Raw genomic sequence first — 20,000 nt, forward strand, 5'->3', positions numbered from 1 at the left:
TCTGAAGTCAGTATTGTATTAAATTATTTATTTAAGTAATTTCCTTTTGTAAAGTCCAGAAAAGCTCTATGTTCAAATTTGTTATACTGTTTGTGAATAATAATAATGATAATAATAATAATAATAATAATTGACCGCACATTTATGAACGTTTGCTCCTGTTTGAGTAAATGATGATTATATGATGATATTTAGTGTTTTAAACCTCGTGCTCAGCCTGACGGTGCTGCTGCTTTATTCTGCTCACTCAAGCTGCTTTAACAGAAATATAATGGAATTAATTTAATTGCATTCATTAGAATATTAATTGGGGGGGGCACGGTGGCTTAGTGGTTTGAAATTCGCCTAAAACCTCACGGGTTGGGGGTTCGATTCCCGCCTCCGCCTTGTGTGTGTGGAGTTTGCATGTTCTCCCCGTGCCTCGGGGGTTTCCTCCAGGTACTCCGGTTTCCTCCCCCGGTCCAAAGACATGCATGGTAGGTTGTTTGGCATCTCTGGAAAATTTTCCGTAGTGTGTGTGTGTGTGAGTGAATGAGAGTGTGTGTGTGAGTGAATAAGAGTGTGTGTGTGCCCTGTGATGGGTTGGCACTCCGTCCAGGGTGTATCCTGCCTCGATGCCCGATGACGCCTGAGATAGGCACAGGCTCCCCGTGACCCGAGAAGTTCGGATAAGCGGTAGAAGATGAGTGAGTGAGAGAATATTAATTAATACAAACTCTACCTGCACTTATTGATTATTCTCTCTGACTTATTAATTGATCAGGAAATGTAAAGTTACTCAGTAACTCGGCCTCGTCACTGAGTGTGTCGTCTCTGATTTACTGTCTCGTAGTGACACGACACACACAGCCAGTTAGTCTGTAGGTTTGTTAGTATTTAGGTTGTTTACACAGACACAGACACTCACACACACACAGAGACACAGCAGTGAACACACACACACACACACAGAGACACAGCAGTGAACACACACACACACACAGAGACACAGCAGTGAACACACACACACACACACACACACACACACACAGCAGTGAACACGCACACACACACACACACAGCAGTGAACACACACACACAGCAGTGAACACACACACACAGCAGTGAACACACACACAGCAGTGAACACACACACAGCAGTGAACACACACACACACACACAGCAGTGAACACACACACACACACACAGCAGTGAACACACACACACAGCAGTGAACACACACACACAGCAGTGAACACACACACACACACACAGCAGTGAACACACACACACACACAGCAGTGAACACACACACACAGCAGTGAACACACACACACAGCAGTGAACACACACACACACACACAGCAGTGAACACACACACACACACACACACACACACACACACACACCCGGAGCAATGGGCAGCCATTTATGCTGCGGCGCCCGGGGAGCAGTTGGGGGGTTCAGTGCCTTGCTCAAGGGCACCTCAGTTGTGGCCGGCCCGAGACTGGAACCCACAACGAGTCAGACTCTCTAGCCATTAGGCCACGACTTGCCCCACTTCAAGGTCAAATAAAAAACAGCTGGATAACTTTGTCACATATTGTAGTTTTTCATCTATTTTAGTTTGACTTCAAATTCTTTAAAGATTCATTACAAACCTTTTATTTAATTAAATTAGATGAAGAAAGTCGAGTTGTGTCACGTTTTATATATAATATACTGTATATATTAATGAAACCAGTGAAAAGGAGCAGATTTAAAATGCAGAAGCTTTTTATTTTAAATGGATCTTCTGATTTATGATGATTCCTTTTTTTATTATATATTATTAATAATATTGCAACAGTGTTCAAATGTATTATTATTATTATTATTACAAGCCGCTCCGCTCATCATGACGTCGCAGAAGTTCGCCGAACCTCTTGGACCGTTAGAGCCGACCGTTCCGAGCGTCGTCATGGTTACGGTGTCACGTGATTCTGTTTTTCTGGAAAAAATGAGTAGCAGCAGCTTTAATGAGCATCTGTCATGATATGAAGAGTGAAATCAGACGGAGTTTTGTCTCTGTGTTCTTCAGCTGAAACTGCATTTTATTATTATTATTATTATTATTATTATTATTATTATTATTATTATTATTATTTTTCCTTTCAGTCCCAAATAAAATCCCTCAGTCACGGAGCGCTGGGAGGAATTTCAGGAATGTTCACCTCAACCCTCACAAACTTCCTACATGAGTCTGTGTCCAGTGTTCGCTTTGTACTGCTGTTAGAAATCAGGGTGTGTGTGTGTGTGTGTGTGTGTGTGTGTGTGTGTGTGTGTGTGTGTGTGTGTGTGTGTGTGTGTGTGTGTGTGTGTGTGTGTGTGTGTGTGTGTGTGTAGTCAGAGGTCTCAGCCTTCACTGCTGCAGTGATTTGTTTAACAAACTTCTGACTGAGCAGGACTGACTCTGCCCACAACACTCAGCTCTATACACACTGTTCTGTAACACACACACACACACACACACACACACACACTCCTTACATCCCCGAAACACACACACTCCTTATACCCGTGACACACACACACACTCTCTCTCTACCTTGCACACTCTCTCTTCGCAAACACAAACACTCATCTAACACACACACTCTTACCACACACATTCCTTACAACCCTGACACACACACACTCTCCTCGCAAACACACACACATACACACATGCACACACACACTCACCGCGCACACACACACACAGATACACTCCTTACATCCCTGACACACATTCTCCTTGCAAACACACACACACTCTTCTCTCACACACACACACACTCCTTACACCCCTGACATACACACACTCTCTTTGCAAACACACACACACTTCTCACACACACACACACACACTCCTTACATCCCTGACACACACACAATCCCTACTTGCACACACTCTCTTTGCAAACACACACACTCCTTACACCCCTGACATACACACACACACACTCTTCACAAACACACACACACTCCTTACACCCCTGACACACACACACACACTCTTCACAAACACACACACACTCCTTACACCCCTGACACACACACACTCTCCTTGCACATTCTCTTGTCACACTCACCATCGGAATGAGTTCATCTCTGTGTGATTTGGGACGATGATGATGATGATGATGATGATGATGGTGGAGCCTTAGTGAAGGTGTTGATGTGAGTGATGTAGTGAACAGTGTGTGTGTAGTTTTATTTCTCTTCAGCAGCCTACATAGTGGCTAGTGTGTGTGATCTCAGGCATATTTACTGAATACAACATGATTTTAATCCATTACACACACACACACACACACACACACACACACACACACACACACACACACACAGAGATGAATAATATCAGTATAACACTGCATGTTTCTGTGCCTCAGGCTTCACCTTTTAAAGACAGCTCTTTATTTTATTTTCCACTCCCGAGTAATTACAGTTATTACTAACACAGATTGTTCTAGAAAAATATTTGTGACTAATCCCTAACACACACACACTCACACACACACACACACACACACACACACACACACACACACACACACACACCAACTTAAAGACTGTAACAGTTTTTAAATACAATTCATTATTGACTGATATGTTTAAAATCTTTCTATCAGCTGTGTGTGTGTGTGTGTGTGTGTGTGTGTGTGTGTGTGTGTGTGTGTGTGTGTGTGTGTGTGTGCTTTTTTCTCTCTGTCTGCGCATTAGTCTGTCCATCTGCCTGCTTCAGTGCTTGTCCGTCTGCTAACATCTCTGTCTGTCTCTACCTGTCTCTACCTGTGTCTGTCTTTCTGCCTACTTGTTTGCTCGCATGTCTGTCTGTCTGTCTGTCTGTCTGTCTGTGGCTTTGCTGGTCTGTCTGTCTGTCTGTCTGTCTGTCTGTCTGTCTGTCTGTCAACCTGTTTGTGTCTATAGACCTGTCTGTCTGTCTGTCTGTCTGTCTGTCTGTGGCTTTGCTGGTCTGCCTGTCTGTCTGTCTGTCTGATGTATAAAACCTCTCCAGTGTGTCAGTGGGTGTGTTGGACATTTATCAGGTGTGTTGTAGGACCTGTCTGTCTGTTAGTCTGCCTGTCTGCGTATCTGTCTGTTAGTCTGCCTGTCTGCATATCTGTCTGTCTGTTAGTCTGCCTGTCTGCATATCTGTCTGTCTGTTAGTCTGCCTGTCTGCATATCTGTCTGTCTGTTAGTCTGCCTGTCTGTGTATCTGTCTGTTAGTCTGCCTGTCTGCATATCTGTCTGTTAGTCTGCCTGTCTGCATATCTGTCTGTTAGTCTGCCTGTCTGCATATCTGTCTGTTAGTCTGCCTGTCTGCGTATCTGTCTGTTAGTCTGCCTGTCTGCATATCTGTCTGTCTGTTAGTCTGCCTGTCTGCATATGTCTGTCTGTTAGTCTGCCTGTCTGTGTATCTGTCTGTTAGTCTGCCTGTCTGCATATCTGTCTGTTAGTCTGCCTGTCTGCATATCTGTCTGTTAGTCTGCCTGTCTGCGTATCTGTCTGTTAGTCTGCCTGTCTGCATATCTGTCTGTTAGTCTGCCTGTCTGCGTATCTGTCTGTTAGTCTGCCTGTCTGCATATCTGTCTGTCTGTTAGTCTGCCTGTCTGCATATCTGTCTGTCTGTTAGTCTGCCTGTCTGCATATCTGTCTGTCTGTTAGTCTGCCTGTCTGTGTGTCTGTCTGTTAGTCTGCCTGTCTGTGTATCTGTCTGTTAGTCTGCCTGCCTGCGTGTCTGTCTGTCTGTTAGTCTGCCTGTCTGCGTGTCTGTCTGTCTGTTAGTCTGCCTGTCTGCATATCTGTCTATTAGTCTGCCTGCCTGCGTGTCTGTCTGTCTGTTAGTCTCCCTGTCTGCGTGTCTGTCTGTCTGTTAGTCTCCCTGTCTGCGTGTCTGTCTGTCTGTTAGTCTCCCTGTCTGCGTGTCTGTCTGTCTGTTAGTCTCCCTGTCTGCGTGTCTGTCTGTCTGTTAGTCTCCCTGTCTGCGTGTCTGTCTGTCTGTTAGTCTGCCTGTCTGCATATCTGTCTGTCTGTTAGTCTGCCTGTCTGCATATCTGTCTGTCTGTTAGTCTGCCTGTCTGCATATCTGTCTGTCTGTTAGTCTGCCTGTCTGCATATCTGTCTGTCTGTTAGTCTGCCTGTCTGTGTATCTGTCTGTTAGTCTGCCTGTCTGTGTATCTGTCTGTTAGTCTGCCTGCCTGCGTGTCTGTCTGTCTGTTAGTCTGCCTGTCTGCGTGTCTGTCTGTCTGTTAGTCTGCCTGTCTGCGTGTCTGTCTGTCTGTTAGTCTGCCTGTCTGCGTATCTGTCTGTCTGTTAGTCTGCCTGTCTGCGTGTCTGTCTGTCTGTTAGTCTGCCTGTCTGCGTATCTGTCTGTCTGTTAGTCTGCCTGTCTGCATATCTATCTGTCTGTTAGTCTGCTTGTCTGCATATCTGTCTGTCTGTTAGTCTGTCTGTCTGTGTATCTGTCTGTCTGTTAGTCTGCCTGTCTGTTAGTCTGCCTGTCTGTGTATCTGTCTGCCTGTCTGTGTATCTGTCTGTTAGTCTGCCTGTCTGCGTATCTGTCTGTCTGTTAGTCTGCCTGTCTGCGTATCTGTCTGTCTGTTAGTCTGCCTGTCTGCATATCTGTCTATTAGTCTGTCTGTCTGCGTATCTGTCTGTCTGTTAGTCTGCCTGTCTGTCTGCCTGTCTGTGTATCTGTCTGTCTGTTAGTCTGCCTGTCTGTGTATCTGTCTGTCTGTTAGTCTGCCTGTCTGTGTATCTGTCTGTTAGTCTGCCTGTCTGCGTATCTGTCTGTTAGTCTGCCTGTCTGTGTATCTGTCTGTCTGTTAGTCTGCCTGTCTGCGTATCTGTCTGTTAGTCTGCCTGTCTGCATATCTGTCTGTCCCCAGAGTGATTGTGTTCACTTTCACACACATTGTTTACATTCAGAACATTTAATGAGACTTTATTTCAGACATTACAGATTGTGAGAGAGAGAGAGGGAGCGAGAGGGGGGGGGGCGAGAGAGACAGCGAGAGACAGTGATAGTCTGACTGGAACACAGAAGAAACACAAAGCTAATTTCTGTACAGTGTTGAGAAAAAGACGAGGGGAACAGTGTGTGTGTGTGTGTGTGTGTGTGTGTGTGTGTGTGTGTGTGTGTGTGTGTGTGTGTGAGAGAGAGAGAGAAGAGGGGATTAGTATGCATGAGCTCTCTGTCTCTCTTGTAAAGCGCTTTGTCATCCTATTCACTCCCTCTGAGCTCTTATTGACTCTGGGGTCATGGCACAGCAAGTACAGTACAGCAGGGAGACAGACAGCTGTAGAGGAACAACATGGCAGAAAGACAGCTTCAGGAGATAGACTGGAATGTGCAGGAGGACATGAGGACAGGAGGACATGGCAATGTGCAGAGAGACGGGTTTAGTAGAGAGACGAGACAGAGAGACATCTGTCTTTTATCCCATAATTCTTTTCACTTGAGTTCTGTGAAAGTTAAAAAAGCATGTCAGAGTAATCCTGTGTGTGTGTGTGTGTGTGTGTGTGTGTGTGTGTGTGTGTGTGTGTGTGTGTGTGTGTGTGAACACAAAGCAGTGTTTATTCACATTTGGCTGAATTACTATGTTTTAAACACACCAAAACAAATCCTCTGCATTAGCAGCGATCCGTACATAAGCGTTTCCTTCCCTGCGCCGCGAAGCTCCTGCTTTTCTTCTGTTACTTGTTACGACTCGCTGTGTGTGTGTGTGTGTGTGTGTGTGTGTGTGTGTGTGTGTGTGTGTGTGTGTCATCATGGTTGTTCTCCTCCTCCCTCTCTCTGAGGATCTGTAAAGCAGGAGACAAAACACAGTCTGAGGAACATCTGAAGCGTGCGGAAGAATTCGGCCACGTCTGATGGGCACGCCGGGTGTGTTAGCATGAAAAACAGGAAGTGAAGCGCATGGAACAGGAAATCAATTCCGTGGATAATGAATAGAATAAAACTTCTATAAAAGCTTCTATTTTACAGACATGAGAGCTGAGCTAGCAAACGCGTGGCGCTAATTTAGCATGATATACCAAGGAGTCTCCATAAAACAGGTCATAAGGTGCCGAGCTCTCAGGCTGAGGTGACCTGAAGTGGGCGAATGATCTGAATCCTTCTCTTCTTCCACAGCAAGCTGCTCCAGCTCCACCTCAAAGTCCATCCACAACACATCCAACCAAACCCCCCACTCCAACCATTACATACTGCTCCTTACACAAGCCCAGGTGAGAATAGAGCTCAGAAAGATCAAGTTACAGGCCTAGACGGCACTGTATGCCACATATGCCCCTTTTCCACCAAAAAGACCCGGGTGCTGGTTCAGAGCTAGCGCTGGTGCTGGTTCAAAGTTGGTTCCACTGGAGAACCTTCTAAGAACCGGTTTGCCTTTCCATCGGTTAGAGAGCATCACAGCGCCGAGTGTGACGTCACTGTATACGTGTCACGTTACACAGCGACGTTAGCGCAGCAGCGACAAACACAAACACAACAACAATGGCGGATGTCGCTTTACTGTTAATGCTCATGGCTTTGTGAACCTACATTAACACCCAAACGTGGCGAATCCGACGTGTACGTGCGGCTCCGTGTAATCTGTATAAACGGAGGTTGTGATCGAGAAAGTACATAACGTTATTTTATCATTAACAGAAAAAAGTTAGCCTTAGCATGTAGCTACCTACTATCATGTGTGCTGATAATGTATCATATCGCGGTAAAGTAAAAGTGTATTAAACATTAGTATACTTAAGGTACATTATCAAATGTGCTAACAGTAGCCCCGCCCACAGCTCCGCCCCCAGGCCCAGACATAAGCGGTTCTTAAGTCTAGACCAGCAACGTTTTGGTGCTACTTAAGAACCACTTTTCCTGGTTCAGAGCCGGTGCTTTGGGGGTGGAAACAGAAAGAACTGGTTCTAAATTAGGCTCCGAACCTGCACTCAAACTGCCTCGGTGGGAAAAGGGGCAAAAGTTGTACATATTTTGTCTGAGCCTGAAAATGTGGAAGGTGCCACAGCTGTGGAAGACATCCTGCTTGGTACCGGTACCAAAGACGTCATGCCCAAAAGTCTTTGTGGACTTCAGACCGGTAGCACTGACCACAAATCTGATGAAGACGTTTGAGAAGCTGGTGCTTACTCATCTCAGTGCTCTGGTGAACCCATCAAGCCTGTGCTTCTGAGGGATAAGCTGGAGTACATGGGACTGGACCATCATCTATCTACCTGGGTACCGGATCACCTCACAGACCGATCACAGTACGTGAGGATTCGTGACTGTGAGTCTGACACGGTTGTCTGTAACACCGGAGTCCCTCAGGGAACGGTCCTGGGTTTGTTCTTCTTTACTGTCTACAATGCAGACTTCATGTTCAGCTCAGCATCCTGTGACCTGCAGAAGTTCTCTGACGTCTACGCCATCGTCGTCTCGATCGCAGAGGACAGAAGACCGATCCAGGACCTTGTCCAGTCTCTTCCAGTCTGTATTTGTTCTATGTTTCTACTTTATATATGCACATTTTTTTTCTTTGCCGCTGTAACAGAAATATTCCCACTGTGGGCCGAATGAAGCTCTCGTCTCATCTCGTCTCGTCTCGTCTTAACCGTAACTGTTTTTCCCGCTGTCTTTTTTGTAGCTGCTGTAGTGTAAGTGATGACACGAGCTCGTATGTTAGATAATACTGTAACTATAAGAGAATAAAAAGAAATAATGACGTCACGGTGCAGCAGTCTGTCCACGTCACACGTTGTATGTAGATTCGCTAACACAAATAACGTAGAGAAGCCTAGAAGGCACTGGGTCTTGTTTTCCTGCATGTAGTGAAGACAACAGGCCACTTCTTCTGTTCTCCTCTGTGTTTAGACCCTATAGGGCACTTGGCTTTCCTGTATGTAGAGCAGTGTATAGGGCAACGTTTGTTTTGCCCTCAATGTAAGGACACCAAGAGGACTCCTTTATTATGTGTGTACTGAAACCTTTAGGGCACTGCATCTTGTTGTCCTGCATGCAGCAGAGCATATAGGGAACATTCTCTTAGAGAGAGAGACAGGATGATGGGGGGGGGGATAGCGAGAGAGAAAGAGACAGGATGATGGAGAGAGAGAGAGACAGGCATAGAGAGAGACAGAGAGAGAGGGAGAGAGAGAGAGAGTGAGACTTTCTTGTTCCATGACAACACAACGTCCTGTTCTGTGTCTGTAGTTAATTTGCTACAGTCTCTGGACTTGTAACGTGTGTGTGTGTGTGTGTGTGTGTGTGTGTGAGGACTGTGGTGGTGAGTGTGACTCTGTCTCTGCTCCTACTGACCCAATGACCTTGTGTTGTGGAGTCACTCCAACAAGGAGGCTTCTGTTGTGTAGAATGACATCACATCTCACCTACTAGTGTGTGTGTGTGTGTGTGTGTGTGTGTGTGTGTGTGTGTGAGTGCCTCTCTGTCTGCCCATTTTTCTCTCTCTCTCTCTCTGTTGTACAGTATGACGAGTATGAGCCTCATTTATTTCTCGCTCTTATAGACAACATGTAGAACTGTTTCTGTGGCCTGGAGCTGTGGACGTCCCTGTACCTGGACCTCTGACTGGATAGTTATTTAATTATTATTTTATTTACATCCTGTTCTCATGACACAGTGAATGCAGTCTGTATCTGAGTGTTTATTAAAAATGTTTATTTTATTTATTAAAGCAAAACATTCTGGGAATTGTGTGTGTGTATGTGTGTGTGTGTGTGTGTGTGTGTGTGTGTGTGTGTGTGTGTCTGTCTCCACCTGTGTCTCATGTCCTTTCTGTCTCTTGCAGGTGTGTGTGTGAGCCCCTGTGGATCCGGTGGAGTGTGTGTGTGTTTGTAGGAATCCTCTGGTATGGAGCAGGACGACTTTCCTCCCCCTCCCCCTGATGGTGAGACGCTGCTCTCTGATTGGTCAAATGGTGTTGATTATTAAGTAAGGAGTCTCTAGTGTCAACAAGTCATTGGAAAAGCAGACAGAGAAGGAGTGACATGAAGAGAGAGAGAGACAGAGACAGAACACGATTAAGAGATGAAGGAGATGGAGAAACAGATACTGAGACAATGAAAGGGAGACAACAGATGAGAAACAGGATGAGACTGACGTTAAAAGAGAGACAGACAGAAAGAGACCAATGGGGAAAGACAGAAAGAGAGAAAGAAAGATGAACAAAGGGGGGGGGGATAGTGGTAGAGATCGTAAACTGCATATAAAGAGTTTAACAGTTTAACAGCCTATAAAGAGTTTCCATCTTTGGTAACGATTATAGTGCAAGACACACAGACACACACACACGCACACACACACACACACACACACACACACACACACAGAGACACACACACACACACTAGCATTAAGTACAGGTCTGACTCTGAATATTCATAAGAGGAAATCCAGCTCTGTTATGCATCATACACTTTCCAACACGAACTAGGTTGTCACCTCTGACCTCTGACCTTTTAACTACTGATGCTGTGTTTTCCAAAGCTGAATATTTGTAATTTTAGTCTATCGATAATTGCCACAGGTTCGCTGGTATTACTAGGCTAGTGCGACACGGCTAGTGCGACACGGCTAGTGCAATACGGCTAGTGCGACACGGCTAGTGTGATACGGCTAGTGCGACACGGCTAGTGCAATACGGCTAGTGCAATACGGCTAGCTACAGACTAATCTTCATCTACTGTTTGGACCGTCCTTCCTTTCACACGCGCACAAACACACGCATACACATACACACACACACACATACATACACACACACACACCTGCAAGAGACAGAAAGGACATGAGACACAGGTGAAGGTACACACACACACACACACACACTCTCTCCCTTTGTGTCTGCCTCTCTGGCAGTCCCCAGGCCGTATCGGGTCGTGCTGAGTCTCCGTGTTCAGTCACGCCGGTTTATTTTAAGGTTTATTAGCGGCTGCACGTCACTCCTGTGATCCTGCACTCACTGCACCGTGTCCTGTAATTACCGAAACACCAACAGAAGGGAAAATAGAGGTCAAAGGTCACGGGAAGCTCCAGACCCAGGTGGAGAGTGTAGATTAGCTTTAGCTGTGCAAATTACAACAAAATACAGGTAACGTTATAAACATTGTCATTTGCAGGGTTTATTTAATTATTTAAACAGAACAGTTACAACCTTTTTATTGGTTTGTTTGGTATTCAGAAGAAACACAGCACAAAGCTCACAGGACAAAAACGTAGCTTATTGCACACAATTTACCACAGCGTCCCGTTCGTTTGCTTTAAAATGTACTTAAAATCAGTTTTAATGATGATAAAGTTATGAATTAAAAAAAAAAAGTGAAGTGTTTTGTTTGATATGTTCAGTTTACAAACCTTGTGTTAGAATTTTAGCAGAGTTAGCTAGCAGTGCTAGCTGCATACATTCAACAGGTCTTTGTAAATGTCGAATGTCTTCGACTAAACAATTAAACACAAATGTAAATAAGAATCTAATCAGTGTGAAAACCGGTAATTTGAGTTACACGGTATGTTCCAGGCTTCGTATTAGCTTTGTTAGCATATTAGCATTGAAAGCTAACTCTGCTAGCTACAGTACATTCACTTACCAGGCTTGTTTTTCTCTATTGTTGTATAATGTACCTTCATTGTTTTTATTTCATACACAGGAACTAATTTCAGATAGAAACTAAAGCTGTAGCACACGTGACATACAGTATGGTCAGTCCGAGGACTCGTTTGGGTCCATTTTTAAGACATTGCAGATTTTGCAGCTTGGTGGACGTAGGAATCGAACTCACAACCTTCCGCTTGGTAGCCCAACACCGTACCCACTAGGCTACCACGTCCCTGTTTTAGTATTGTTTGCTTGTGTAGAAAATGACCTTGCTAGCATGAACTCGCCTGGATACGATTCAGCGCTCTATGCTAATAGTTAGCAACAGTGTGCTGTGATAATATCGAGCATCATTAGCAAGTAACTGGTTTTACAGCCTAGAACGTCGTCCAGTTTTTGTTAAAACTGTCTTGAATTTTGAAGTGTGTGTGAAGAGATGAACACCTGTCTCTTAAGCACTATTCGGACGGGATTAGTTCTATGTGGGGACGTGGGGGGTAAAGTAATTATAACCAGAGCTTCTCTGTGATTTTAGTTCCGTCCGAATGTGCCATCTCGGTAATCATTACGGACAATGTCAGTAAAGATTACGGCGACTTTTACCTTCTGTAAAAAAGGTCTGGAAAAATTACCTCAGGTAATACTGATCCCGTCCGAAAAGACCCGCTGTAAATATGTACGGTAAAATTCCATCATTTCCTGTTTAAAAGTAGTTTTTGGCGCGTTTTGCAAGCATGGAGGCATTGTCTGTTTGCGCACGTGATAACAGGAAGCAACGTCATACGCACATGACGACAAGGAGGTTACTGTGGTGCATAAAGCGAGTTACCCCTCCCAATTCTGCTAGTTTTACTGAGATGTCTTGTCCCGTGCGAATTGGCCAATTAATATTACAGACGTCCTGAGGTAAAATTGCATTACTCCACGTCCCCACGTAAAACTAATCCCGTCCGAATAGTGCTTTTCACGCTTCTCTGGAATTCCTGTGAATTTCTTCTCAGCTTCTTTCCCTCCTTTTTCCGGCTCTGTCCGTCACTTCCTCCGTGTCTCGTTGCCACTCAAACTTTCAGCAAAAGAAGAGCAGGGTTTTTTTTTCCAGCAGCTGTAGCTACATGCTGGTGTACGTACCGATAGCGTGCTTGAACCTAGCAACAAGGAGAAGTAGATTTTATTTTCCTTCAAAGCATTTTTTTTCCTCACATTCTGTCTGTACTGTTTACAACCGCTCGCTTTTGATGGTCTGTATTTCTGTGGTGTTTTTTAATGATTGTTGAGGGATTTTACCACAGAATTTTTGTTTTTCTTATTATTATAAAACAAACCTGTTCTAAACCTGAGAGAAATGCTGTACTCGTGTTCCACACGTGAACGAAAGAGAGATTTGTCTGAACGCGTGTCGCGACGTCATTTTGAAAAATCACGAGATTCGATTTAATTTTATTGTGTAGAGATTTTAACGACGGACATTGTCTCGAAGCAGCTTCACAGAACATAAGAAATATAATACAGAAAGTTTCTTAGACATACATTAATTTTAGACTTATGTGGTTGTATTTATCCTCAATGAACAAGGCTGAGGTGACTGAGGTGATTGTAGTGAGGAAAAACTCCTTTAGATGGAAGAAGAAGAAACCTTGAGAGGAACCAGACTCAAAAGTGAACCTCATCCTCATTTGGGTGACACTGGAGGGTGTGATTATAAACTGTTATAAACATCAGAGAGTGTTATTATGAATAATGTCCTTTCTACAGTCAGAACAATAATTGTGTCCTACAATTACAGTCCAACAATTGTGTATTGATGAGGAGGTTGTTGTCCTCAAACACCACATGGAGTCTATGAGGAGCTCTGGAACATCACAACTGATATAAACAGTTTTTCCCTCACAAGCTTTTTTTATTCTCTCGGTACGTTGGTGCAGGAAAAAAAATCTACAGCTTCACCTCTGACCTCTTTACATCGTTCTGACACTGGAGACTCGTTAAAAAAGGTCTTCATAGCTCGGGTGAAAACAGAAAGAGTGCATCGATATCAAGCGATACTTTCTGACCAATCAGAATCCAACATTCAGCGGTCCTGTGAGGTAATTAATATGGAAGGAGTCAGGCATGTTTGTCCTGACGGTATAGTTCTGGGAATTTTTTCACCAAACACCATGATCGAGACGACGTATTCTGAATTTGTGAGATTTCCGAATTCAGCTGGGTTGTATTTGTGTAGCGCTTTTGAACAATGGACGTGGAGGAAGGATGAAGGAGATTAATTTTAGATTTAATTTATGAAATCCGTTGTTGAGAAGAACTGATCACTGACTTGAGAGCAAAACCGATCGTGACAGTTTCGGTCCAAAGTAATCACCATGGTGTCTAAGTGAAACCAGTCACAGCAATCCCATGTGTCTCCAGGCTACATGTGGTCCATCCTCAGCAGCACCAGTGAGAGACATCTGAGTGATGAGACTCCAAGCTGAAGTAGGACACCAGATAACCAGAGAGAGAGAGAGACACAGGGAAACAGAGAGATGAGGGGAGCAGGAAGAGAGCTACAGCGAGAGAGAGAGAGGGAGAAAGAGAGAGAGAGAGAGAGAGAGAGAGAGAGAGAGAGAGAGAAACAGAGTGTGAGAGAGAGAGGGAGAAAGAGAGAGGGGGGGAAACAGGGAGAAACAGAGAGGGAGAGAGAGAAACAGAGAGGGGGGGACAGAGGGAGAGAGAGACAGAGTGAGGGAGAAACAGAGTGAGATGCACAGAGGGACACAGAGAGTCATGGAGAGACAAAAACAGAGAGAGATATGGGGAGACAGAGCGAGAGAAAGATTGAGGGAGAGAAGTGATCTGTTCTTCTGTCCAGCTGTAGTTGGGAATCCCCTCCTGCAGAAGGACTCTGGGGAAACCCGTCCCTGTTCTTTCTCCAAATCCGTTTCCTGTTCAGATAATTCTGTTTCCTGTCCTTACAGTCCACATGCCTGTGTGTGTGCCAACATTCCCCTCATTAAATTCCACAAAAACAACCGTATTACCCATCGTTTACTTCCTGTTTTGTGCTCCATCCAGTACACATCTCACTTCCTGTCCAGTTCCAGCCACACCACACTGGTCTGAGTTCTGGATTCTGATTGGACAGAAGCTTGTTGATTCAGTGTTGTTCAGTAACGTGAATCCGCTGGTGAATAATTTGCTGTAACGTCACATCCTGCAGTGTTTGGTGACCTGTTTCAATGTTTGAGATGTTAGCACTGTGCTTTGCTAACAAACTCCTCAGCGACTCCTGTCAGGAGGTGTTTCAGATTTAGCCAGATTAGCTAGGAGGTGTTCAGATTTAGCCAGATTAGCTAGGAGGTGTTCAGATTTAGCCAGATTAGCTAGGAGGTGTTTCAGATTTAGCCAGATTAGCTAGGAGGTGTTCAGATTTAGCCAGATTAGCTAGGAGGTGTTCAGATTTAGCCAGATTAGCTAGGAGGTGTTTCAGATTTAGCCAGATTAGCTAGAAGTTGTTCAGATTTAGCCAGATTAGCTAGAAGTTGTTCAGATTTAGCCAGATTAGCTAGGAGATGTTTCAGATTTAGCCAGATTAGCTAGGAGGTGTTTCAGATTTAGCCAGATTAGCTAGAAGTTGTTCAGATTTAGCCAGATTAGCTAGGAGGTGTTTCAGATTTAGCCAGATTAGCTAGGAGGTGTTCAGATTTAGCCAGATTAGCTAGGAGGTGTTTCAGATTTAGCCAGATTAGCTAGAAGTTGTTCAGATTTAGCCAGATTAGCTAGAAGTTGTTCAGATTTAGTCAGATTAGCTAGGAGATGTTTCAGATTTAGCCAGATTAGCTAGGAGGTGTTTTAGATTTAGCCAGATTAGCTAGGAGGTGTTTCAGATTTAGCCAGATTAACTAGATGTTGTTCAGATTTAGCCAGATTAGCTAGAAGTTGTTCAGATTTAGCCAGATTAGCTAGAAGTTGTTCAGATTTAGTCAGATTAGCTAGGAGATGTTTCAGATTTAGCCAGATTAGCTAGGAGGTGTTTTAGATTTAGCCGGATTAGTTAGGAGGTGTTCAGATTTAGCCAGATTAGCTAGGAGGTGTTTCAGATTTAGCCAGATTAGCTAGGAGGTGTTTCAGATTTAGCCAGATTAGCTAGGAGGTGTTTCAGATTTAGCCAGATTAGCTAGAAGTTGTTCAGATTTAGCCAGATTAGCTAGTCACAAAGTTTAGACAATTTTGCAATTTCTGAAACGTAACAAACTCCACAACATTCTGAGAATTTTGAGAATGCATCACACGCCACGATAATCGCGTAAACAACTTCCGGAGCGACTGATTAAAGGTTCTTCTTCACAGCAGAACGCTCTCTAGATGCCACATGATCTTCAGCTTCTGAGCACATTTTCATCCGTAACGTCTTCAGTTCCACCCTGTAAATTATAGCTGTTCCGGATCTTTCCGCACTTCCTCCTCCTCCTCCTCCTCCTCCTCAAAACACTGGTGTGGGGAAGTGGCTTTATAAATAGCTGCAGGCTTGAGAGTGATGATGGAGGCAGCGAGCCTGAACCACAACTCCACTCCAAGTGGTTCTAAGAATAAGGAGCTTGTAGACTTTCACATTCCTCATGGCACCTCGAGGAAAATCTCCACTTCGCTCCACTCTCAGAGTTTTTCTCACACACTGTCTCTTTTAGAACAAAGAGAGAAAGATCGACACTTGTAAAAACGACCTTATTCAGATTAAAACAATATTTTATTTTCATTGTGCTCCCAATGTTAATTGTATTTTATAAAGAAAAAAAACAAAAAAAAAACCCATCATTTGAGACGCTAGCAGGTTATTAGCAATTAGCCGAGTAACTCAGATTTAGCTTTATTAGCTAGCGAGCAGTGTTGTGCTAGTTACTAAGAAATAGTAACTAGTTACAGTTACCAGTTACTTCATTCAAAAAGTAACCCAATTACTTTGTCGATTACGTACACCAAAAAAGTAACGCGTTACTGTTAAGAATAACTTTTTAGTTTTTTTAATGTTCCCATTAATGCCCTTTTATGCGTTATGGTCTATACAAACACAAATCTGACTTAAACACAAAGTAATTTTTAAACATTATTTTATTTAAGACCGGGCAATGTTTGATCATTTTACCGCGGCCCGCTGGTTGTGGGGGATGGGGGTGGTGGTGTCTATACAATTAAATTAAAATTAATAAATTTACTTTAATTGTATTTAAACATGCCTTTTCTAACTCACTACAACACTGAATCAGTGAGATCAATGAGAACCCTGAGCTTGTTTCTTTACAACGAGACGGTTCCATCTGGGGTAATAGGAGACAATGACACTCGAAGTGTGTTGCTTATGTCCAGTTTATTCCATTGTTTTGTTTCGGTTGCCATCACTGCAGAAAACCCCGCTTCACACAGATAGCATGTCGGACATGGCGATAGGGATGTAAGTGCTGTGGTGACAATCTCAGGGTATTCCACCATGACTTTAATCCAGAACACCGGCAGAGTTTCTAACTTTCTAACGACGTCTGTTTCGTGCTCATTTTTGCTAATTTGTGGGTTAAATTTGAGCAAACACAATATACATGTACACCAAGCACTGTTAAACATGACAAAGTACCGGTGAACAGAGAGAAGAGCGATACACACCTTCTCTCTCCACCAAAGCTACAACACCACTGCCGCTTGCAGCCGCTCGGCTCCAGACGTCACCTAAACCCGGCCCGATATCATGATATTTTGCGCATGCGCGGTATCGGTGCGGCTTTAGGTGACGTCTCTCAGCTCCCGGTTAACCTCTCGTCCATGGAAAGCCGCACAAACCCGAGAGGAATACACCACAGTAAATAAAATGGAAATCATTTAATGTTCCTTGGGCGGCCGGTACCATTTGGTCCGTGGCCCGGGGGTTGGGGACCACTGTTCTATAGTATGCGTGAGAGCAATACTTGATGGATATTATTTACTGAGGGATGTGCATTGATATTGACCTGGCATTATGCCCATTCCAATGTAAATCCATTGGTTTCCATGTTGCATTAACGTCGTTGTAACCTTGATTGAGAGACTATAAACGTTGTCATTTAGGAGTGTTATCGCGCTACTTTTTGGTCCCCACACAGATGTTGCTGGAAAGCGCGCATGTCATTTCGTGCACGATTGCACGCGCATTCTGTATGATCGCATATTCAGGCGCGGCACGGTTTTCGAGCTGCCGTTTATAAACACAGGTGTTTATTCAGGCGAATGTTCACGCGATAAATTGTTGTGTGACAGACAGACAGGCCAAGAGATGCACTGGCAGCACTGCACAGCTCATGTAGCTAGTCAGATAGAGACTAGAGACAGAATCAACTTAACTTTACTGTCATTTGCTCTTGCTGACATCAAACTTAAAGAGAACACTAGTGAAGTTTCCCTGATCGCTGTTCTCGCATTACACTCTCATTTTTGTTTCCTTTTTCTCTTTTCATAGACAGATGGATAGCTCAGCTTCATATCGTCATCTACACAGTAAATATTAACACGCGCTGTAAAATGAGGCAGGGGGAGGCGGGGCCCTGCGTAATTTGAGGGGTCCTGCGCAACTTGCGTAGCGAGCGTATAGGGCCGATCGGCTCCGGTCATGCTTCGATCATAATTAATATTTTAATATTCACAATGCTATTGTGATATGATATTCATGATATTATCCCACAACGATCATTAATATTTATTAGCTTTTAAATAATGATAATGTTATTTGGTAAGATTTTGTATATCTGTGCCAAAGTGTGTTGTTCAGTTATGGATAATTATGAATTATTGGAGATTTATTCTTGTTTTTCTTTTTTTCTTTTTTAAATAAATAAATAAATAAATTATCGATTCACTGAAGGTTAAAGGACTCGGGATGGAAACGTTGCTGTTGCTTCTGATAACGTTTACTTTTGACCTGTGAATCTGTAGGCTGCAGTCTCATGAGACTAGAACACAAGTGAGAGGGACTGAGGTGTTGGGGAGGTGTTAATTATTAATGAGCTGTGGTATCAGATACAGCATGGGGTAAAAATGAACTGCAGTGATCGATTCTCTCTCTCTCTCTTTCTCTCTCTCTCTCTCTCTCTCTCTCTCTCTCTTTCTGCCCTCATTCCTGTCTTTAGTCCTAGACGAGGAGGAAGAAGAAGGAGAAAGTTTTGAATTTGATGACGAAGCTCCTGAGTCCGAGCGTCCTAGCTCCTTCCCTCCTGCTCTGGATTGTGACTCGTCTCTACAAGCCGTCCGGGTCCTGGTGGATGCGGAGGCTGATCTTCCACCTCCACCACCTCAGACATGCCCTTCAGCTCCATACGCAGACTTCCCTCCTCCTCTTGATGAGGGACAAATGCAGGACTTTCCTGATAAGGAGCTTCCTCTGCCTCCAGAAGGTGCTGATACACAAGGTAAGATCATGGAGCTGCTGCTGCTGCTGCTGCTGGACACTGAATGTCATCTGTTTGTGATCGATCTGTTTTTCTGACCAGGAGGGATTCCCGGGTCGCGACCCAAAGTCAACCCGTACTCCGTGATAGACATTTCCCCCGAGAGCCTGCCTTTGGTGTCTTCTCCAGCCAGTGGAAAAGAAGGTGATGCCCAGGAAGTACCCAGTAGCCCCGGTACGCCCTCTGGATATTCAGTGCCCGTGCCCTGTGGCTACGCCACGCCCTCCAGCGTCCCCATCCTCACCCCCACCTACATCACACCCGTCATCATCAGACACTTCTCAGTGGACGAAGAAGGTAAAGAGGAACAGATTCCTTCATTTTGATTGGTTACGTTTAATTTGGGCAACGGATAAAATCATTTTTGATGTAAATAATGGCACCCTCTGGGAGATATCCTCGGCCCATCCGTGGATATCTATTGCCATAATTTTCTGCCAACAAATTCCAGCATCCATATTGAAAATCTCTCTCTCTCTCTCTCTCTCTCTCTCTCTCTCTCTCTCTCTCTATCTGATTTCCTGTTTAGTGTTACTGCAGCACTGTTTCTAACACACTTTTTCCTCACTCAGTATTCATTTATTCATATTATATTTTATGTTGCACATATGAACTTAAACTGAAGGTAAATCATCCTTTATTAACGGAATTGTACAACAAAATCATCAGAAAAGTAAACTAATAAAATAAAGAACTTGTACTCATGATGCTTACCAGATTGGACAGATCTGATCATGATGTGACTTAAACATGGACTACAGATGCAATTTACTCTGAAAAACAACTGACCGTAGTTTAGTTGTGAAGGGTAAAAGTCCATGCAGTGGCTACAGTGGCCACACCTCCTTCACTACATTACTGAGACGGACTGACACACAGAGACCACGCCTCCTTCACTCAGACATAGTGGCCACACCTCTTTCACTCAGACTGACACACAGAGAC

At 44.1% G+C, this 20,000-nt stretch overlaps 1 protein-coding gene across 5 annotated transcripts in view; it reads left to right on the forward strand.

Moving 5' to 3' along the window:
* arhgef10 (Rho guanine nucleotide exchange factor (GEF) 10) overlaps positions 1 to 20,000 on the forward strand; it is a 79,791-nt gene that overhangs the window by 1,023 nt on the left and 58,768 nt on the right. For 3 of the 5 annotated variants that reach the window (XM_047821547.1, XM_027144091.2, XM_027144093.2), the window contains exons 2-4: positions 9,808 to 9,906; positions 18,738 to 19,016; positions 19,098 to 19,352. In XM_047821547.1, coding sequence (XP_047677503.1) covers positions 9,870 to 9,906; positions 18,738 to 19,016; positions 19,098 to 19,352 — 571 coding nt within the window. In that variant the 5' untranslated portion in view covers positions 9,808 to 9,869. Of the gene's footprint in view, positions 1 to 9,807; positions 9,907 to 10,853; positions 11,110 to 18,737; positions 19,017 to 19,097; positions 19,353 to 20,000 lie in introns of those variants that run through there. The other 2 variants (XM_047821549.1, XM_047821548.1) reach the window with 2 other exon arrangements.

This window comes from Tachysurus fulvidraco, chromosome 12 (genome assembly GCF_022655615.1).
Source record: "Tachysurus fulvidraco isolate hzauxx_2018 chromosome 12, HZAU_PFXX_2.0, whole genome shotgun sequence".
In the NCBI taxonomy this organism is placed as follows: Eukaryota; Metazoa; Chordata; class Actinopteri; order Siluriformes; family Bagridae; genus Tachysurus; species Tachysurus fulvidraco.